Source organism: Drosophila kikkawai, chromosome 3R (assembly GCF_030179895.1).
Source record: "Drosophila kikkawai strain 14028-0561.14 chromosome 3R, DkikHiC1v2, whole genome shotgun sequence".
Classification (NCBI taxonomy): Eukaryota; Metazoa; Arthropoda; class Insecta; order Diptera; family Drosophilidae; genus Drosophila; species Drosophila kikkawai.
The window spans coordinates 656,317-678,776 of record NC_091731.1 but is presented as its reverse complement, the minus strand read 5'-3'; the positions used below and the strand labels follow the sequence as shown (position 1 = coordinate 678,776).

The 22,460-nt window shown below is 38.8% G+C and overlaps 2 protein-coding genes across 4 annotated transcripts in view; one reads left to right on the top strand and one right to left on the bottom strand.

The window, feature by feature from the left end:
* The window catches only part of LOC138928989 (rabankyrin-5), a 280,025-nt gene that overhangs the window by 85,952 nt on the left and 171,613 nt on the right, over window positions 1-22,460 (top strand). The window lies entirely within an intron of this gene.
* The window catches only part of Alg-2 (Apoptosis-linked gene-2), a 37,333-nt gene continuing 14,892 nt past the window's right edge, over window positions 20-22,460 (bottom strand). Inside the window, exon 3 of the mRNA XM_041777544.2 lies at window positions 20-170. Coding sequence (XP_041633478.1) covers window positions 69-170 — 102 coding nt within the window. The 3' untranslated portion in view covers window positions 20-68. The remainder of the gene's footprint in view (window positions 171-22,460) is intronic.

The window sequence follows — 22,460 nt, the reverse complement described above, 5'->3', positions numbered from 1 at the left end:
ATATATATATAATATAATGTTATATTTTTTATACACTCTTTTATTGTCATATATTTGATAAGTTATAATTATATTTTTAATGAAAACACCATACTTAAAAACTGTTCATAATGTATTGTGATGACCCCATCCATGTCAGTGTCATGCTGCCGGAAAGCTGTTGTTAAAGTCTGTAATGGAAAAGTGATTAAATATTTAAAAAATGTAGGTTTTAAAATAGGATACTTTATCTAATTATAAAAACATGAAGATTTATCATTCGCTAACATAGGTAAGATCACGTACGAGTATATATCGAAAAACATTTCGAGCCTATTGAAGGCGAAGTCAGTAAACCATAGTGCAGAATTAATAGAATTCAAATTTCTGAATAATGATGATCTGTTGTTCAATATTGTATTGTATAGATCAGAGACGGGCATGAGATCTAACGGCTTGGGTAGCAGCTAGGCCAGAAAAAAAAACAACAACAACCCCCAGCATCGCGACGGGTTGTGTTGTTGCAAACTCTAGATCGCGATGTGCTTGCTACCTGCGCCAAAAGTCAGTGTCGTTGTTTTTGTAAATCTTCACGGTTCGCTGATCGCGAGCACCGAACATATGGCACGACTTGCTGGCGCCTCCGAAAAAAGATAACGGTTTGAGCAGTGAGAGCAAATTGAGCCACGGCATGCCCATCTCTGGTATAGATGTAGTCAAAAGTATTTACACAAATGGAATATTATTTGCACATCCCAACTTTTTATAACCTTGCAGGGTATTATAATTTCAGTCAGAAGTTTGCAACGCAGTGAAGGAGACGTTTCCGACCCTATAAAGTATATATATTCTTGTTCAGCATCAACAGCCGAGTCGATCTAGCCATGTCCGTCTGTCCGTCTGTCTGTCTGTCCGTCTGTCCGTCTGTCTGTTTCTACGCAAACTAGTCCCTCAGTTTTAAAGCTATCTGAATGAAACTTTGCATATAGTCTTCTATATGCTCTCACTGCTATATATGTCAGAACGGGCCGGATCGGACGACTATATCATATAGCTGCCATACAAATGTTCGATATATTTGTAGAAAAAAAATTATAACTTTGCTGTTTTTCAACATTTTTGCACCATTTTATAGATATGGCTTTTTTATATTATTTTAGAATTTTGGTAAGAATTTTATGAAAATCGGACGACTATATGATATAGCTGCCATAGGAACGATCGAGAAATAAATAGGAAAAAAAATTATAGCTTCCTTGTTTTTTATCGTATGTTTATCTACTCTGAGATATAAGCTTTTTTTATTATTCTAGAAATTTGGTATAAATTTCATAAAAATCGGACAACTATATCATATAGCTGCCATAGGAGCGATCGGTAGATGTAGGGAAAATGTAAGGCTGGGAATGTAAAACTGTAACTTGCAAACTGTAAACATAATAAGTATAGGTAAAATGTAATGAAACTTTGCTTTGTGAGTGTTTTCAGCATTTAAACCTATAATATAAACATCGAAACCAATCTGCAAGGGTATACAAACATCGGCTTGCCGAAGTTAGCTTCATTTCTTGTTTTAATTGTTATTCTTGTTGTTGTTGACCAATTTTCTTAAATTTTTTTATCGCATAGCTTGATCTATTTAGCTACGTAAAGAGAAATGCGAAGGATAACGGTAGGACAATGCTAAAAGTAAAAAAAAAAATATGCCTCTTTATTTTGGTCATAGCTTAATAGCATTATTCTAGACAATGCGCATTGGACGGAAATTTCTTTTTTTTTGGCATAAACTCCAATTTTAGAGATAATGGCCTCAAATTTTGCACATATGCTTGAACTATTTTTCTCGAATTTCGAATTTTGTCGTTTTAGAAATTTGACCACGCCTATGCCTGCCGCCCACATTAGCAGTTGGCAGTATTTTCATTTTTACTTAGTTTTTTTTCATAAACAGGGTACATAAGAGGTTGTACCCTTGAGTTTTTGTGTAAAGAGATTCCGGATAGATACGGATCGGAAGAATCCAGAGCTCTGTGGAAGACGTCTGTCAAATTATTTAGACTGCTGTTTTTTCTAGCATAAAATAGTCGATCACGCTTTTAATGTTTACTAGGGGACCCGGCGAACTTTACTTCGACTGATTAAAACAAATGAAATTGAGACGTTCCGTTTCTACTTTGACGTACATGTCGAAACAGTACTGTTGAAACATCATCGTATCAAAAAGAAGTGATGATTTGTAAGCAAACCTGTCGTTGGATTGACCATCTTTATGGTGAAGTGATACCCATCTTCTCCACGACACAACATCAACGGGCATTGAAGAGCATCATATGACCGATGAGTCTCATAAACTCGCAGCAATTGGCTATTATCCCTACGCTTAAGAACAATATCGCGTGAGTCCACATTTTCGCCAACAATCACCATTCCGTCTTCATTGATAGTGGGAGCATTGAATTATCTTGCATGGCTACCAGTGGGTCTTTTGACAGCGCTGATGATTTTGTGTTCGTCATAATGCATTAATCCAATGCGGTTTTGAACAATCTGACCAATTCATAATTCTCATGGAGAAGATCTTGCAATTGTTCGATAATTTCACGTTTAGTTGCAGTAACAATTGCAAAGCGGTGATTTAGTTCAACTGCCGAATCACAAATGAAATAGATTTGAAGGAATTTATGATCTTTTTTTTTGTGGTGCTAACAAAGCGCCCGCGCGGTGGTGAATTTGCCCTAGAATCTGAATGTTGGGACGCAATTTCGAAAAAATGTGAGTTGTTCATTTTGATAATAAAGAGACGCCATTACCTTAAACCTTGGATTGTAGCCTAATTGATGAACAACCTCTGCTCCAAATGACGTGATTTGAAAGCATCTGTTATATTTTTGTGCAAGCTTTAGGAAACTGTTTGATTGGGCTAAATTTCCATATAGTAGCGAATACAATGGCTCTGGTGGATGAGCCAAAACGGGCAATTTAATTTTGCCACCTGCACAGCATAAGCCGGGGGTTTTAAACCGAAACTTCAGTGCATTGCAATGCTGACATACGACAGACAATGCACCAATAACAACGCAGCTAAGATCTTTGTAGGGTGTTTCAGAATTGTATGCGAATGCAGCGCGATTCAAATTTTCATATGCGGTTCGTCTTCCTCTATTATTTTGTCGGGCTTGAGCTGGTCTTTGTGCAGCGCGAAGTTGTGCCATTTAGGCACGTATCGATGCATCTATTTCTGTACGTTTCTCTTGCATCCAACTATTACGGAAATTCGGACTACTTATTGGATTGCGTGAACGTCGTCCAAGTCTTGATCGTCTAACAGCAGGCATTATTTCCAATTGCTTAAGCTCACTTTGGTAATGCTTTATTAACTCGATTTTTTTGTTTCAATAATTTTTTGGTCGATTTCATTGATACACAATCTCAACGCAGCTATGATCTTTGTAGGGTTTTTCATGTTGTTGAGCCGCTAGGGATTTTCCAGAAGGTTTTCCCAAAAATTTCTTATGCTATAATCTTCTTCTGGCAATGACAACCAAATTTTAAAAAAATTGAGCCAAATCGGCCCAGCCGTTCTCTTGTGATGTGATTGCTAACATTTTTTGTCTCCATTTTTATATATATAATTAAATAACTGGATATTCATAAGTTAAAAAAAATATAATTTTTATTTAACTGAATATTACAATTAGTTTTTACAAAGGTTTTGTATTTTAAATGAAGATCACCGACCGAACAATTTCGTGTCTCTAACTGAACTCTCCTAATTGATTTGGATTGATTAACGTTCAAGCCTCGGTCTCGAGCTTTCAAATATTGAGTTAAACTTTTAAAGTTCTGAAGAGAATTTGGAGAGAGCTTGGAGTTAGTAATTAATCTTTTCTTGGATTCAAGTGCATTCGCTCTTGGATACAAGTGCTCTTTGATTTTACGATTTGTTATTGAAATCAAATATTTTTGTTTTCGACTTGGCGAGTCCGAACTTTGAACGTGGGAACGTGTGATGACTTAAGTCATAAATGTTTAGTCTACAGAAGGGACTGTCTGGAGTTTGTTTAGAGTTTCAGATTGTGTAGAGCCTGGGTTTATTCCACTAGCTTTGGCTTTGGGATTCTTATAAACATCCGGTTGCTATCTGGTGTGTACTGGATATAACTAGGGTAGCAAAGGGTGTATTGGGCAAGTGTGGTTGTGTTACAGGGTATTACAATAATGTGTGTTTGTGTTGTGTGTAAAGAAAGTAGGCGTAGACAGAGTCCGTGGGACTGTGGATATGTCACTATATAGATTACGCGGCTCAGAAGCATTTTCTCGCAAGCAACCGACAAGTAGTAATGAAGATACAAAAATATCCGCGCCGTGAACTGTGTAAAAGCTTGTGAACAGTAGCAGTAGATAAACAATTTTTGTTTACTTTATTGCGGAGCCAATCAAAACGGGGCTCAATACTGTGTCCTCTACCCAGCCACACGTCCAGCAAATCGGAACGACGAATGTTTAGTTGTCCTAAAACTATTGAAATATTTTTAATTCGTGTTAACTTTATTTCAGTTCCAAAATTCCTTTCCCGTCCGATTCCTGGCGGCATGTTCATAAAACAAAAACAAATTTTTGTTGTTTTCGATCATTTTGAAACTTTGAACAGTCTCTTCAGTTCCATTCCTCCAGGATTCCCCCACGATTCCTCAAAAAACCCAAATAATTCCCCAAGGAATCCTCAGGGAACTCGGAGAGGAATTTTCATACAAGGGGTACTCTCAGCGACGAATTCTGAAATCCCCCAAAAATTCGCCAGGAATCCTCTGAGAATTTCGGAAGATAATCCTGCAGGAATTCCGTGGGAATCGTCGCGGAAATATTCTACATACATTAATGAATATTTTCCATAGTTAAGATTAAAAATATGCACTGTATTTGGCCACGTGGAAGAGAAAAAGTTAGTAGCACCTAACCTAGCACGATGAGCTGACTTTAAATGGCTACCAGAGAACGGCAGCAAGCCACCGGAACAACAAGTGCACCGGGCAAACACCGGGTGTCTCAGACACCCGGGTGTTTAATGCATCCTATTTGCTGCTATATGAAACACACGATGGTTTTTTGTTACTGCCAAAAGGGTGCGAGCGAGGGATTCAAAAAATGATTCGGGTGATCCTACCCACAAGCATGGATCGGGCGTAGGTCATTTTTTTATACCCTTGCAGGGTATTATAATTTCAGTCAGAAGTTTGCAACGCAGTGAATGAGACGTTTCCGACCCCATAAAGCATATATATTCTTGATCAGCATCAACAGCCGAGTCGATCTAGCCATGTCCGTCTGTCCGTCCGTCGGTCCGTCTGTCCGTTTCTACGCAAACTAGTCCCTCAGTTTTAAAGCTATCTGAATGAAACTTTGCATATAGTCTTCTATATACTCTCACTGCTATTATATATGTCGGAACGGGCCGGATCGGACGACTATACCATATAGCTGCCATACAAATGTTCGATAAATTTTCAGTAAAAAAATTATAACTTGTCTATTTTTCAATATTATTGCATCATTTTTGATATATAGCCAATGTATATTATTCCAGAATTTTGGTAAAAATTTTATGAAAATCGGACCACTATATCTTATAGCTGCCATAGGAACGATCAGGAAATTAATCGAAAAAAATTATAACTTCGTTGTTTTTCAACGTATTTTCATCTACTCTGAGATATAAGCTTTTTTATTATTTCAGAATTTTGGTAAACATTTTATGAAAATCGGACGACTATATCTTATAGCTGCTATAGGAACGATAGGGAAAGTAATAGAAAAAATTATAACTTCGTTGTTTTTCAATGTATTTTCATCTTCTTTGAGACATGAGCTTTTGGTATTATTTTAGAATTTTGGTAACAATATTATGGAAATCGAACAACTATATCAGATAGCTGCCATAGAAGCGATCCGTAGATGTAGAGAAAATGTAAGGCTGGGAATGTAAAACTGTAACTGTCAAACTGTATGTCCGATCCGTCCCGTTCCGACATATATAGCAGTGAGAGTATATAGAAATTTCATTCAGATAGCTTTAAAACTGAGGGACTAGTTTGCGTAGAAACAGACAGACGGACGGACAAACGGACATGGCTAGATCGACTCGGCTGTTGAAGCTGATCAAGAATATATATACTTTATAGGGCCGGAAAGGTGTTCTTCACTGCGTTGCAAACTTCTGACTGAAATTATAATATCCTGCAAGGGTATAAAAATTAAAAAATGAGATAATAATAATACTAATAAAAATTACATATAAAAGGATAATTATTTCGTTTTTTTTTTAATTTTTATAAAATGAATGCAGAAAAGGCGTCTGGAGTTGTTTTCTTCATGTGAGTCGTCCGGATACCCAGGTCATAAATGTTTTTTTTCTTGCCACTCTTTTTGCATAGTTGTTTTTCTCGTGCCCATTTTGAGTGCGAGTGTGATCGGCACCCGATGAAGAAAAGTACCGCAATGATTGGGTGCTCAGCACAGAGAGTACTTGCAACACACATACGTTTTTGTGTGGCTGTTTTTTGTCTTTTTTTTTTGACAAAATGGCGGCTATTCAAAAAAAAAATTTCAATTTCAAACTTTTTTTTTGTAGTTTAGTGTAAAAAAAACAAAGTTGCTCAATGAGAAGACCCCCTTAAACCAATATTGAAATTGATTAGAATTAAATTTATGTTGAAAACAATATATGTGTAAAAACGAAACTTTACATTGGGTCGGAAATGCCTCCTTCTGTCTGATACATACGTTTTCGATTGGCCATAAGCTAATACTCTTTTATAAGGTATTATTATACATCAATTTAATAACATTATACCTTAGACAAAACTTACAATGAAAATTAAACTTATTAATTTTGTTAATTCTTCTTATTCCCATATATACAGCTGCGGCAAAAAAAATAGCACTATGACATATATTTTTCTTCATTGATTATTTGTTTTATAACTATTCATATATTTAACTTGTTTAAGGCTTTTATTTTTACTTTAGGCTCTAATTTATCGAAATACACTGCAAGTGTCGTCGATAATAACATGAAATTGAAATATTTACATTAAGAATGTGAACGTTGAACATTTTAGGCGGCAACAAAAATAGCACTATTTCAAAAATAACTTAAGAAAACGAAAAAAAACGAAAAAAAATACTGGAAGTTCTGGAATATTTGTATTCATTTGTATTCCTTATCGATATAGTGTATTAATATTTCGTTGTAAAAGCTTTGGCAGCAATGACAGCAGCACAACGTCTCGGCATAGAATTGACCAAGTTTTGACACCTTTCCCGTGGAATACTGCTCCATGATTCTTGAATGGTGGCCCAGAGCTCCTGATTAATCCTTGGTTTTGCATTGGAAACATATTTTTTTACATCAGACCAAAGATTCTCTATCGGGTTTAAGTCTGGAGACTGAGCAGGCCAATCCATTAGGTGAAGGGATCTGTCTTGAAACCACTTAGGAGCTTTCTTGCTGGTATGTTTAGGGTCGTTATCCTGTTGGAAGACCCACAACAACGGTATTTCGTATTCTGCATAAGACAGCATCACTGTTAGCAAAATATCGCAATAGACATGTTGATCCATAATACCTTTTATCCAATGTATTGGACCCACTCCGTAATAAGAAAAGCATGCCCAAACCATGATACTCGTTCCACCGTGTTTTATGGTCTTGCAGGTGAAACTTGGGCGGTATTCCGAATTGGGGGGTCGCCGTACATAGGATCGAGATCCTCTTCCTCCAAATAGCACGATTTTGCTTTCATCCGACCATAGGATGTTTGGGCATGCTTTTCTTATTACGGAGTGGGTCCAATACATTGGATAAAAGGTATTATGGATCAACATGTCTATTGCGATATTTTGCTAACAGTGATGCTGTCTTATGCAGAATACGAAATACCGTTGTTGTGGGTCTTCCAACAGGATAACGACCCTAAACATACCAGCAAGAAAGCTCCTAAGTGGTTTCAAGACAGATCCCTTCACCTAATGGATTGGCCTGCTCAGTCTCCAGACTTAAACCCGATAGAGAATCTTTGGTCTGATGTAAAAAAATATGTTTCCAATGCAAAACCAAGGATTAATCAGGAGCTCTGGGCCACCATTCAAGAATCATGGAGCAGTATTCCACGGGAAAGGTGTCAAAACTTGGTCAATTCTATGCCGAGACGTTGTGCTGCTGTCATTGCTGCCAAAGCTTTTACAACGAAATATTAATACACTATATCGATAAGGAATACAAATGAATACAAATATTCCAGAACTTCCCGTATTTTTTTTCGTTTTTTTTCGTTTTCTTAAGTTATTTTTGAAATAGTGCTATTTTTGTTGCCGCCTAAAATGTTCAACGTTCACATTCTTAATGTAAATATTTCAATTTCATGTTATTATCGACGACACTTGCAGTGTATTTCGATAAATTAGAGCCTAAAGTAAAAATAAAAGCCTTAAACAAGTTAAATATATGAATAGTTATAAAACAATTAATCAATAATGAAAAATATATGTCATGGTGCTATTTTTTTTGCCGCAACTGTATATATTTTTTTAAATAAAAACAAAAAAGGAAGCTAACTTCGGTACGCCGAAGTTTGTATACCCTTGCAGATTGGTTTTCATATTTATATTATAAATTATAATGCCAAAAACAGACACTAAACTGAGTTTCATAACATTTTACCTATACTTCTTATGTTTAAAGTTTGTCAGTTACAGTTATACATTCCCAGCTTTACATTTTCTCTACATATACGGATCGCTTCTATGGCAGCTATATGATATAGTTGTCCGACTTTCATAAAATTTATACCAAAATTCTATAATAATAAGTAAAGCTCGTATCTCAGAGTAGATGAAAAAAAACGAAGCTATAATTTTTTTCGATTAATTTCCCGATCGTTCCTATGGCAGCTATAAGATATAGTGGTCCGATTTTCATAAAATTTTTACCAAAATTCTGGAATAATATACAATGGCTATATATCAAAAATGATGCAATAATATAGAAAAATAGACAAGTTATAATTTTTTTTCTAAAAACTTATCGAACATTTGTATGGCAGCTATATGATATAGTCGTCCGATCCGGCCCGTTCCGACATATATAATAGCAGTGAGAGTATATAGAAGACTAAATGCAAAGTTTCATTCAGATAGCTTTAAAACTGAGGGACTAGTTTGCGTAGAAACGGACAGACGGACTTGCTAGATCGACTCGGCTGTTGATGCTGATCAAGAATATATATACTTTATAGGGTCGGAAACGTCTCCTTCACTGCGTTGCAAACTTCTGACTGAAATTATAATACCCTGCAAGGGTATAACCAGCCGTCGACTGTAGGTTCTTGTTATTTATAGTTGTTATGTCTCGATAAAGGCATTTGTTTTTACTTTGTTATTTTATTTTTTCACTTTTTTCAACGCGTTTCGATTTTGTATTTTTCGGCATTTCTTAATGTACCCAGGCTTTTACATTATTATGGTAATATACAACGTAAGAAAATAGAGTTCTAATATTTGAGTTGATTTGATTTTATTTGCCTTCCTAACGCTACAAGCTTGAAAAACTTATAAATTAGTGCGCTAGTCACAATGAGTTACACTAAATAGTTACACTAAATACATTTGGACATCATCGGCATACAGATGAACATTAGAATCCGACAACACAGATGGAAGGTCATTAGGATACAGTGTAAACAACATTGGACCCAGCACTGAACCTTGGGAGACACCACGAGTAACATTTTTAAATTCCGACGATACATTACATAGAACAACAGATTGACGACGATTATTTAAGTACGGAGACACAAGCTTAACAGAAGTTTTTGAAAAATGGAACATATTTCGTAACTTTGAACATAAAATATTATGGTTTACAGTGTCAAAAGCCTTGCTATAGTCCAGTAAAACTAAAAATGTAACATTGTTATCGTCCATTTGTTTCCTTATGCCGTCAGTAATATTTAAAATAGCTGTACAGCTTAGACCTTTCCTAAATCCAGGCTGATTATTACTTAGCATTTCAGTCAATGAATTTGTTTTGCCATTATATTTTCTAATACCTTGGAAAGGTAAGGCAGGTACCAATCCCTTAAATCGATGTTTCTGAGTTTTAAGAAGGATTCACAATCGAGAAAAACGAGAATTTATTTGAAAAAACGGCTGCAACATGTGGAAGAGCTAAGGAACGCGTTCCCGGAGACTGATGCCGTGATCGTGAATCTAGAAGGGTTTGCGAAATCGAGCTATGCCGTGAAAATTTCCAAATAGGAGTTCGAGGAGCGTTAAATGGATGCCTATTACGCCATCGCAGAGGATTTGGATAAACTTGGAGCCGAGACTCCCAAGCTGCAGCCACTAGCAACTGGAGCCGCTGATCCGGAGGTGCGACTGAACATTCCACAGATGTCAGTTCCCAAGCTTTCCGGTGCTTGTGTGAACTGGCCAGGCTACTACGACGCCTTCACGAGCCTCATACATAACAACAATAATTTGAGTAACGTAGCGGTTACATTTTCTCAAGGAGTCGTTGCCGGTGCGTGATAATGATATCCGTCAAATGCAGCTCACGGAGACAAACTACGCCGTGGCATGGGGAATAATGATAAAAAGGTACAAGAATCCTCGTCTCGTTTTTTCCCACCACATGAACGCGATACACGCGTTGCCCAGGCTGCAAAAGGGTAATACGGATTCAATACGGTCGATGCTGAGCACGGTCATTGTCTGCCTGGCTGCATTCCGCCACGTTCAAGCCTTGGACGGGGAACGGCAGCACTGGTTGGCGCATTACAAGCATCGAAGTTGCCCAAGGAGACCCACAACGCTTGAGAGCATCACCACGGGAGCGGTGCCACCGTTCCAACTTATAAAGATTTAGAATCATTTTTGAATGATCGTTTGGTCATAATGGATGCGATTGAGAACCGAAGCTCGTCGTACGACTCTAATAATGGCCCAGGATCTGCCGACCCAGGCAAGCGAGGGCGAGTGCATAGTGCACAGGAGCACTCAAAGCGCCCGAATAGCTCCTGTTATCACTGTAGCGGCGACCATATCCTGCGTCGTTGTGCCGCCTTTCTGGCCTTGAAGAGAGTCAATCTCATCTTAGGAGTGGACATGTTGGCGCAAATCATGCTGCCAAACACCAGGATCGGATTGCCCGGCGAGCCTATAGCGCAGAATACACGCTTCGGATGGATCCTATTGGGACGTGCGCAGGGAGTAAGAGAAGCAAACCAATTGCGCTGTCATCGAGTGCTGCTGGTCCCGGAGCATTGCTGAAGCGTTGTTGTGAGGTCGAGTCAGTTCCGGATCGCTCTATAGCGACGGAGGAGACCTCTGGCGCGAGTCGTTTTTTCAGGAGACCCACGTGCGTCGACCGGATGGTCGCTACGTGGTCAGGTTGCCTTTTAAAACCTATCTCGATCCAACCACGGTCTTAGGAAAATCTCATCAGATGGCGCTTAAACAGTTTCTACAGATGGAAAGGCGTCTGTCCAACAATCCAGACCGTTGCAGCAAATATGTGGATGAGATTGAGGAATACTTCGCGCTCGAGTAAATAGCGCCGGCTATGGGCAGTGAAAGCAGCACAGTAAGGAATACAGCCGCGAATAGGCCTCTTGTGTACTCCCGCATCACGCTGTCTTTAAAAAGGAACTTCAATCAACCAAACAGCGAATCGTCTTCGATGCCTCCTCAAGGACTAGCAATGGAAGATCTTTAAACGACATGTCTGCAGTCATTCTCAACTGGCGGAAATATCGTTTTGTTTTCACGGCGGATATACAAAAAATGTATCGCTGTATCGATGTTCACCAGGAACAAGCCGGCGGATGAGTCCCTCAACGTGTATGCGTTGACAACGCTAACCTTCGGAACGGCTTCGGCACCCTTCGTGGCGTTCAGAGTCATTGAACAATTAGCGAAGGATGAGCAGTGTTCGTTTCCTAAGGCGGAAGAAGTATTGAGGAACGAGATCTATGTAGGTAGACGACATTTTTTCCGGAGGGCATACGATAGAAGATACAGAGGGCCCAGGTATCGGGATAAAATCCGCTCGCATGAAGTTGCGGAAATGGTCCAGCAACGAAGAGAGCCTTTTGCAATCGATTCCGCTAGAGCATCAATGCAGTCGGACTCTGAATTGGGACACTGCGGATTCTATCAAGGCGCTAGGACTGCTTCAAATTTCAGGTCAGTTTTGAGATACCACCTAGTTTCACCAAAAGGACGATCCTATCAAGCATAGCGAGGCTGTTCGACCCGCTAGGTCTCATCGCGCCAGTCATCATCTCGGGAAAGTTGATATTAAAGGAGGTTACCATGGCTAAGAAAACGCAGGATAACGGCGCTAGGTCGTCTCTGGATTGGGACGAAGAGGTTCCTAAGGCTCTTGAGGAACGGCAAGCATTTCGGGACGGCTTGCTGGGGATCGACGGCCTGAGCATACCGCGGTGGATTCATTATTCTCTAGGATCCATAGTATCAGCTTAGCATCACGCGTTTTGTGACGGGTCTTCCACATCTAATGCAGCTACTACTTATCTAAGGCTAGAGCACGGGGATTGAACGTGCTACGTCTCGCTGTTGGTCGCAAAATCAAAGGTTACCCCTACTAAACCCATAACCATACTAAGAACGACGCCACTTTTCCTTTTGCCGTTTCACCCTTTTTCCCTTTTCACTCAGACGTCAATCCTAGACAATCTCAAACTGTCTCTCTTACTCTCTCCTATTGTTGCGACAGACGAACAGACCCCACTCAGTAACAGACAGTCTTCTGTCCTTGTCCTGTTACCGACTCAACTGCCATTGCGCCTGCGCGCCAGCGACACCTACAGAGCTATCAAGACCAGAGAATGCCGAATAATTCTGTTGCCAAGGCAACAAGCATTCCAAATTTGCACTTTGCAACCAACTCGCCGACACATATATATCTAGTTTAAAGTAAAGCAGTGAATAATAATTATAACGTTGGAAATTATGCCGGCCTGTGTTTGCCCTTGCCTAAGAACCCCTCCTACAATAAACTCTATTTGGTTGCATACATACAAGGGGACACAACTATACAGTCCTATTTTAAACAAAAGCTCACTTAGCTTGGATCTTCATCGTTTAAAACAAGTTTATTTAATGGATCCCGATGGACTCGGGACACTCGCCGACACATATATATCAAGTTTAAAGTAAAGCACTGAATAATAATTATAACGTTGGAAATTATCCCGACCTGTGTTTGCTCTTGCCTAAGAACCCCTCCTACAATGACCTCTTGTTGGTTGCATATACACAAGGGGACACAACTATACAGTCCTATTTTAAACAAAAGCTCGCTTAGCTTGGATCTTCATTGTTTAAAACAAGTTTATTCCCGATGGAATGCCGAGCTGCTCTGGTATTGTCCGGAGGCTCTGTGGAACCCCCTTCTTAAATTGATTACCTTATCTTTAAAAATCTCAGTATTTTCCCTTATTTGGAAGGCATCACTTATCATTCCTCTCCACAAAAAAGGTAACAAATCGGACGCCAAAAAAAGTTATCGCCTATTCCAAAACTTTTCGAGAATGTAATCACTCCTCACTTTCAGCGTTTATGAGGCGAAGATCGACCACTACAAATTTCCTGGAACTCACCTCTTTCATTATTAGGGGTTTCCAGCGCAACTTTCAAAACGACGTGATTTACACAGACTTCAGTTAAGCTTTTGACTCGGTTAATCACTCTCTTCTTGTAAGGAAACTAGCTCCAAATGCAAACTGAAGGCATTTTCACGTGTCCCTCCCCAGTTTGCCACTTATACGCTTAATGACTGCTCTCTGAAGAGAATAACTCTTGTTGACGATTTGGGTTTCGCTTAGACCCTAAACATTCGTTCTCTGAACATATTTCATGCATGCTTAATAAAGCTAGAGGCATGCTCGGTTTTATTATATGTGGTCGGAAAAAGTCGATTCGATGTAACGAAGACTCTTTTTACTTCGTTAGTACCCCCGATATCGGAGTATTCATGCGCCTGGAGTCCTCAATTCGGAGTCCATATTAAGGGGTTATATATGTATATAGAGTTGTGATAGATAAAAAAAAATCGCTTTCTTTTTACTGCATATTCTTGTTACTCCCACAAAAATTCATAATTCATTAGAACCAAAGTTGTTGCTACCTGTAGCACTACCTGCACATCGACCGTTAAGCCGTGCAAACTTTAAACGCGATTATCTCAAAAACTTGTTTTTTCAAAATTACCATTGCGGTGGGCACGATTACTAAAAAACTATTAATTAGATCAACACCAAATTTTGACCACTTATTTATTTGAATAATAGCTAGTCCTTGGACAAAGAGTTTTCCATTTTTTTTGAAAACTTCCTTTTTTAGAGCATTAAAATCGAAAATCTTATGCCTTGAAAAAGTACATTTTTTGTTAAAACCGTCGCCATTTTTTTTAAATCAAAATTTTTAGAAATCTATCGCCCAGGGACTAGGCAATACAATATACTAACGAAATTTTTTCACATGAACCGTTCTCAGGATATGATGTCCACCGCAAGTCACCGTGGAAAAAAGACGATCTTGGAATTCGGCCATAACATTTTTATTATATCATATTTTTTTATGAAAACATTTTAATAAGTACCCAGAAACATGTACTAAACCACGTCGGCAAAACATTTTTAATACATATTTTTTTTTCAAACAAAAAATCGATAAAATTGCATTTTTTTTGTGCGGTACAACAGTATATAACCTTAACCGTATTGAATCCGTAAAAAATAACTTTTTACTTTTCGCCATCCGTGGCCTACCCTAGGACGAGAGACTAGTGTCTTATTTTAGTAGACTTCTATTAATTAACTTACCCTCCCTAGCTAACCATAGTAAGATGCTAATATGTAAATGTGTGTATATTTAAATGATATATAATTTTTTAGAAAAATATTAAATACATGAAATATTAATCATCCGAAAAATATTTATACATTGAGAATTTTTGATTTCATTAAATTTTTTAGTTCAAAACCCCTAAAAAAATGTTTTTATACCCTTGCAGGGTTTTACAATTTTAGTCAGAAGTTTGCATCCCAGTAAAGGAGTCAATTCCGACCCCATAATATATATGTCGGCGAGTTGGTTGCTAAGTGCAAATTTGGAAAGCTTGTTGCTATGGCAACAGAGTTATTCGGCATGCTCAGGTATTGGTAGCCCTGTAGGTGTCGCTGGCGCGCAGGCGCAATGACAGTTGAGTCGGTAACAGGAGTGTTACTGAGTGAGGTCTGTTCGTCTGTCGCAACAATAGGAGAGAATGAGAGAGACAGCTTGAGATTGTCTAGGATTGACGTTTGAGTAAAAAGTAAGAAAAGGTGAAAAGGCTAAAGGAAAAGTGACGTGGTGACAGATACGTTTGGAGTGCGCAGGCGGACAGAACTCGCTGGCTCGACTACGGTTAAATTAAATAACGGTTATCTCCGACATCAGAAGTGGGATTCACCATAGCCTCGCGGGTATTCTGATAAAGTGATTTTCGGTCGATATTAAATTCAGTGGCGCATCGAAGGCTTGCGCAGCCGCGTGGTGCGAGACACCGGAGTCGTGATAGGCAGTCAAATGCACTGGCCGCGTGTTGAGCCGGACGGTTGCAAGTGTCATCATTGTCGGCCAGAAAATTTGGGGAAGAATGGAAGACAACAACAACAGCACACTGGCGGAACTGCGGCTGAAGTGCGGAGAGCTGGAGTGACGCGCTTCAGGCGTGATAACGGTGGTCACATTGCATCTGTGTGCACGAGATGGGTATCAGCGGCTGCGAGCGGCAGCGGCAGCTGCATGTAGAAGCGAGTTGATTTGCGTGATTCAACAGTGACAGTATCGGGTGAGCCCTTTCCAATTATTCTTCGATTTGGGAGCTCAATGCGGTTAAGAGCAATTTCGGCAAAAATACAGATTTATATATTCAGTCTGCTTTAGAAACTCGCCTAGTAGACATGAATAGTGCAGAGTGTCCCCACACACATGGTTTGGACATAAAGTTGTTGGTTAAAGATGGGAATAGAGATGTGTTTGATTGCAATGTTGGGGAATACGATAGGTTGTGCTTAGAATATCGGAAGCAATATTCGAAAATGGTTTCGGACAGTGGCCTTTGCCGCTTGTGTCAGGCCCTGTGAAGGAAAAATGTTTCTGTTGAAAAATAATTAATTTAAAACAAGAAAGGAAGCTAACTTCGGCACACCGAAGTTTGTATACCTTGCAGATTGGTTTTGATGTTTATATTATAAATTTAAATGCTGAAAACACTCACAAAACAGAGTTTCATTACATTTTACCTATACTTATTATGTTTACAGTTTGACAGTTACAGTTTTACATTCCCAGCTTTACATTTTCTCCACATTTACAGATCGTTTATATGACAGCTATCATATAGCTGTCCGATTTTCATAAAATTTTTACCAAAATTCTGAAATAATAAAAGAAGCTTATATCTAAAAGTAGATAAGAATATGTTGAAAAACAACGAAGTTATAATTTTTTTCCTATTCATTTTCCGATCGTTCCTATGGCAGCTATAAGATATAGTCGTCCGATTTTCATAAAATTTTTACCAAAATTCTGTAATAATATAAAATGGCTATATCTTAAAAATGATGCAAAAATATTGAAAAACAGCCAAGTTATAATTTTTTTCTAAAAATTTATCGAACATTTGTATGGGAGCTATATGATATAGTCGTCCGATCCGGCCCGTTCCGACATATATAGCAGTGAGAGTATATAGAAGACTCTATGCAAAGTTTCATTCAGATAGCTTTAAAACTGAGGGACTAGTTTGCGTAGATACAGACAGACGGACAGACGGACAGACGGACAGATGGACAGACGGACAGACGGACATGGCTAGATCGACTCGGCTGTTGATGCTGATCAAGAATATATATACTTTATAGGGTCGGAAACGTCTCCTTCACTGCGTTGCAAACTTCTGACTGAAATTATAATACCCTGCAAGGGTATAAAAATTACGAGTTGCCGTCTGTTTGGTCTGCCGTGCCGTTTGGTTTGAAGAGTGCATCTTCTACCTTCATCATGCAATTGTTAAGGCGTTTGGAATTTATCATGATTATTTGCGATAGTTTACATAGATGACGTGTTAATCATGGCAAACTCGGAAGAAAAGGCTTTCCGAAGGCTGAAAGTTGTATTAAATGTGTTGACTGTACCAGGGTTGCCATTTAACGTTACCAAATGTGGGTTTCTTGAACCTACTACGCAGTATCTGAGCTATGAGGTGTGCGGTGGAGAAATCAGACCCAATTCCTAGAATATCCTTACGTTAAAGGTCCGTCCTTTTAATCGGTGCAATTAAGAGACCGTCGTAAGACCATTTATTGAATTGGTGCCTTATTTTCAAAAACGTGTGCCTCGATTTTCTCAGATCATGAGACAGATTCTTCGGCTTCAAGTATCTTTAAGTGAAATGACGATATTCAGAAATTGGAACGAACGTTTTTAATATTATTACAAATGAGCCTGTAATCGTTATTTGTTGGTTCGAAACATCTGATCAAATTTGAAACAGATATAAGCTCTTGTGGATATGGTCCAATGCTAATACACCTAATTAATGGAGACCCTTATGTTGGTGGATATATTGGTAGAACTATGTGTCTTGTGAAGTCCAAGTAGCCTTTGTATGAATTGGAAATATTGGTTGGCGTGCAATTATTCTGACATTTTTGGCATTGTTTGCTCAGATGAGAGTTTGTAGTCTATACTTATTGCAGATGTAATCATTTCTAAAAAAAAAAATTAACTGAAGTGCATCATAGAGTAGAGGAAGAGAAAGCGCAAGGCAATTGTGGAATTCTTTTTGTGTCCAGAATTCACGTGATTGATTTCAACTCCGATAAATAAAAATAAATTGACAGAAAAACGTCTGAACTTAGAATGGAAATCTCAAATGACCGACTGATCAACTTCAGGATTCAGGATTTATTGGTATAGTTTATAAACAACTAAAAATAATTGAAATTAACTTGAGTTACGAAGAGGGATTTTAAAGAATACAGAGAGGTGTGAGGCAATGTTATCTGCCAGTAGTGTCCCTTAAATTTAGTTGCTTATTAATCAAGGTTATAAATCCGTTATGTATTTGGGTGGAAAAAAAAAATAGACTCAGCAAGATTTATCAATATTGTTGGAAATGACTAAGTTTAAAGATTGTTGAAGGTTGTATCATGTGTAAAGTTTTAAAGTAGTCATCTGGCTGGATACCAGGACCGCAGAGGTGATGGCAAGATGCTCTTGGCGGGGTGCAACTTGCGGCGAACTGCACAGTTAGTAGTGCAACCAATGCAAGCCCTTAAGAGATGCCAATCGGACCCACCCTCTGGGCTTGATACCACCACATGACACAGAGAAAAGTATAGAGAAAGAAATTTAAAGTTACGTTATGCCGGTTCGGTAAAATTATGGAAGGAAGAGCACAATTTTGTTAAGGCAAGATTAACTTAAAATGGATAAATTGGAAATTGAAATTGTTACGAATGAGAGAGAGGAGAAAGAAAGAGATAAAGAAATGAAGATGGAAATCGGTACATTTTAAAATCCTTAACAAGCAAAAGAACTTATAAGTATGCGCATGAGTTTTTGAGGGCATTGCCAAATAGACAAATAAGCAATCACGTTGATTGATAAAGATTTAGACGACTCAAGTGGAGATGCGTCTGATTCCCATGTGGGGAATGATGATATGGATGGCACGGTTGATGCCTTGGAATCCCAAGAGGGGATATAATGACCGCACCATAACAGAAGGAATTGTTATGGCGGGGGTCAGTGGAGACCGCACCATAACAGAAGGAATTGTTATGGCGGGGGTCAGTGGAGACCGCACCATAACAGAAGGAATTGTTATGGCGGGGGTCAGTGGAGACCGCACCATAACAGAAGGAATTGTTATGGCGGGGGTCAGTATGTGGGTGTAAAAGGAAATACACCAGTTGATAAAGCTATGTAATTAGAGAAGTCTGAATTGTAAATTATGATTAAAATGAAGATGTAATTTGTTATGTTATCATGAAACCAAGATGCTTATTTTGTCTAAATGCCTCAATACTTATGTTTAGAAAATTAATGAAATGTTTGTTGACAATAAAATGTAACGAGTACCGAAATTTTAGAATACTGTGATTTAAAGTTAACACACGAGGACGTGTGATTTGTCAGGAAGGCCGTGTCGGATCACATGAAACAGGGCCTACTTTATTCCTATGGTCAGAATATGTGAAGCGGAGCCTTTTGAAATACGAAAAGAGCTTGTACTCTATGGTTTCGAAAGGTTATCCTGCCAAACTAACATTTGAAGACACTAGAAGTGTAAGCGAGAGATCGCCGACTGAGGCACTCGTTGGTGGAATCATTTATAAGGCTGTGAGGGTCCAGAGAGACCGTGACGCAAGAGGTGCGTGTGAGCAAAGTGTGCAGCAAGAGCCTGTATAAATTGATGAAGAGATGTTGAGTAAGAGTTGTGGTACGAGCAGAGAAAGAAGATACAGATTTGGTACGAGAAGAGAATGAAGTGGCGAGAAGAAATAAAAGTAAAGCTTATTTGACATGAATAAAACAGATAAAAAGAAATGTTAAGTTGAGACCAAAGAGAGAAAAAAGAGAGAATGATAAATGACAGTTATGTTTAGAGCTATTAGAAGACACGTCACGCGAGGACGCGTGAATTGTCAGGATGGCCGTGTCGGCGAGTTGGTTGCTAAGTGCAAATTTGGAAAGCTTGTTGCTATGGCAACAGAGTTATTCGGCATGCTCAGGTATTGGTAGCCCTGTAGGTGTCGCTGGCGCGCAGGCGCAATGACAGTTGAGTCGGTAACAGGAGTGTTACTGAGTGAGGTCTGTTCGTCTGTCGCAACAATAGGAGAGAATGAGAGAGACAGCTTGAGATTGTCTAGGATTGACGTTTGAGTAAAAAGTAAGAAAAGGTGAAAAGGCTAAAGGAAAAGTGACGTGGTGACAGATACGTTTGGAGTGCGCAGGCGGACAGAACTCGCTGGCTCGACTACGGTTAAATTAAATAACGGTTATCTCCGACATATATATGTTCTTAGTCAGCATAAACACCTGAGTCGATTTACCCATGTCCATGTGAGAGCAGGTGTTCATAAATATGTACATATTTATATAAAAATATTCCACTCTTGATGTTAGAATTTGCCGCCTATAAAACAAAAAAAAATCTTGTTTCTAACTCCTCGGCAATCTCCGGGTTTGAATCTTATCGCACACTTTTGGCATCTCTTGAAGCGTCACATGAAGTCCCCCTCTTATACATATAAGAATGGAAAAAGAAACGAGTAAAGGATGCAAGAAAATTAATAACCATTAAATGAAGTTTTTCACACAAATGAGTACCCGAAAAGCATTGCTTGCAAAATATTCTTAGCATTACGAAAACTCTATAGCACTCCTATGGGGAGTTTAAACAAATAGGTATAAAAAGAATAACCGTAAACACAATTCTTGTTAAATATAAAGCGACGCATAGTCGCCCCTTTTCTCATTTAGCGTTGCAAATCATAACTTTCGAATCATATAATATAATCGAATAATTTAAACGGCTTTTGACAGGTAATTGTTGTAAAATTTATACATGTTAGCTGTTTGCTGTTAGCGACAGGCCCCCTTTTAGATTTTAGCTGTTAGCAACGGGCCCCCTGTTAGCTGTTAGCGACAGGCCTTTACATGTATTCGTGTTCATGCATTCATGTACACGGTTGCATGTATGCGATAGTTTCATTTTGGCCCAGCAAGAATATTTCTTTTGCTACTTTTCATACTAGGTACCCTAACATTATGGGCATATTCACTATTGGGTTAATGATAAAAATAAGAATGTTATATGTTATAATATATTTCTTAATGTTTCAGCATACATTTCATATTTGTTTACAATTCAAATCAGTGGCAGCAGTGAAATGTTTTGCATGTATTCGAATGAATAAAAATCCATGTACTGAGATAGGAACAGGTCATATTGCAGTCGGTGCTCGCGATCAGGGAACCGTAAAGATTTACAAAAACAACGACACTGAATTTTGGCACAGGTAGCAAGCAACATCGCCGCGATCTCGAGTACATCGTACCAAAAACAAGAACAATTTTAAAGGGAGCTCAGTTCCCTTGACTTCTGCACTAAAGAAAAAAGTTTGGATTTCTTTTGCAGTCGTTTTTCTTAGGCGGACATAAATGCATGCAAAAATGGCTGAAGATATTGAAAGCTTCACCAAACTTAAGATGAGATATTTCTTTACAAAAATTAATACACCTGACCCTCGCTTAACACGGACTCTTTTAGCACGAACTCGGTCTTAGACGGTTTCAAATTTGCTCCCATCCCCCTTGTAACACGCAAAAAACCTCGTTCTTAAACGATTGCAAAATCGATATTTTGTTTTTTTTTGCTGTCGATTTACGCGTTAATGCCTTTTATGAATTATGAATTAAAATTATGAATTATGAAATAAAATTATGAATTATGAATTAAAATTATGAATTATGAATTCAAATTATAAATTATGATTTGAATAAAACATATGATCTCCTTACTTTTTAACATTTTTAGTTTCTATAAAGTTTACCCTATTAATTAATTATAAAAAGCAACTTTTTTAATTAAATACCAACATTTAAGTTTGGAGGGGGGCGGCTCTAACTCTGAAACGCACTCGAAATAAGAACACGTAGAACTTTCGGGTTTTTGCGCTACGTGCGTCGGAGGTCTTTATAGAATCTGAAGTAAATTGGTACTGAATACAAAGAACAAAAACTAAAGCTAGGGAGAGCGGATTAGAAGCTCTAGGACTGGAAGTCCGGAGGAAAAGGGAGAGAAAAGGAGAGCGTGCGGGATCACACTGCCTCCCGGAATTTAACGCCTTTTTGGCGTGAACATTCTCCCCCCCCCCCCCCCCCTTGCGAGGATACGCAGCAAAAGTAACAGCAAGGATTAACTCTGGAAAGCTTAGGATAACGCTGAGCACTCGTTGGTATGGAGAAGAGTGTGGTGATCCTGTCCATCGGTCATCGGTCTTTACTACGACACGATCCCCCGGAATGGTGGTGGGCCAGGCAGTTGACGCAGTACTTCTTTTCGATGACTGCCTGGAGCCGTTTCTCAGCGCTAAGGCGCAGAAACCGGTGGCATTTCCGAAGAGGATGGTTCCCTTGGCAGACTCGGCATTGGTAGAATAAAATACCTCGGGAACGTCTGCTCTTGCTATCGTCGTATGGAACAGAGTAATTGAGGAATCGGCAGAAGTGGTCACTCGTGTGGAGTACGAGGAAATTCTTTGGATGGGTGCAGGAATTTGTGGTGCGTCATCACGAGGATTCGGAACACTGGATGAAGCGTTGCTTGGATGCAACAATGT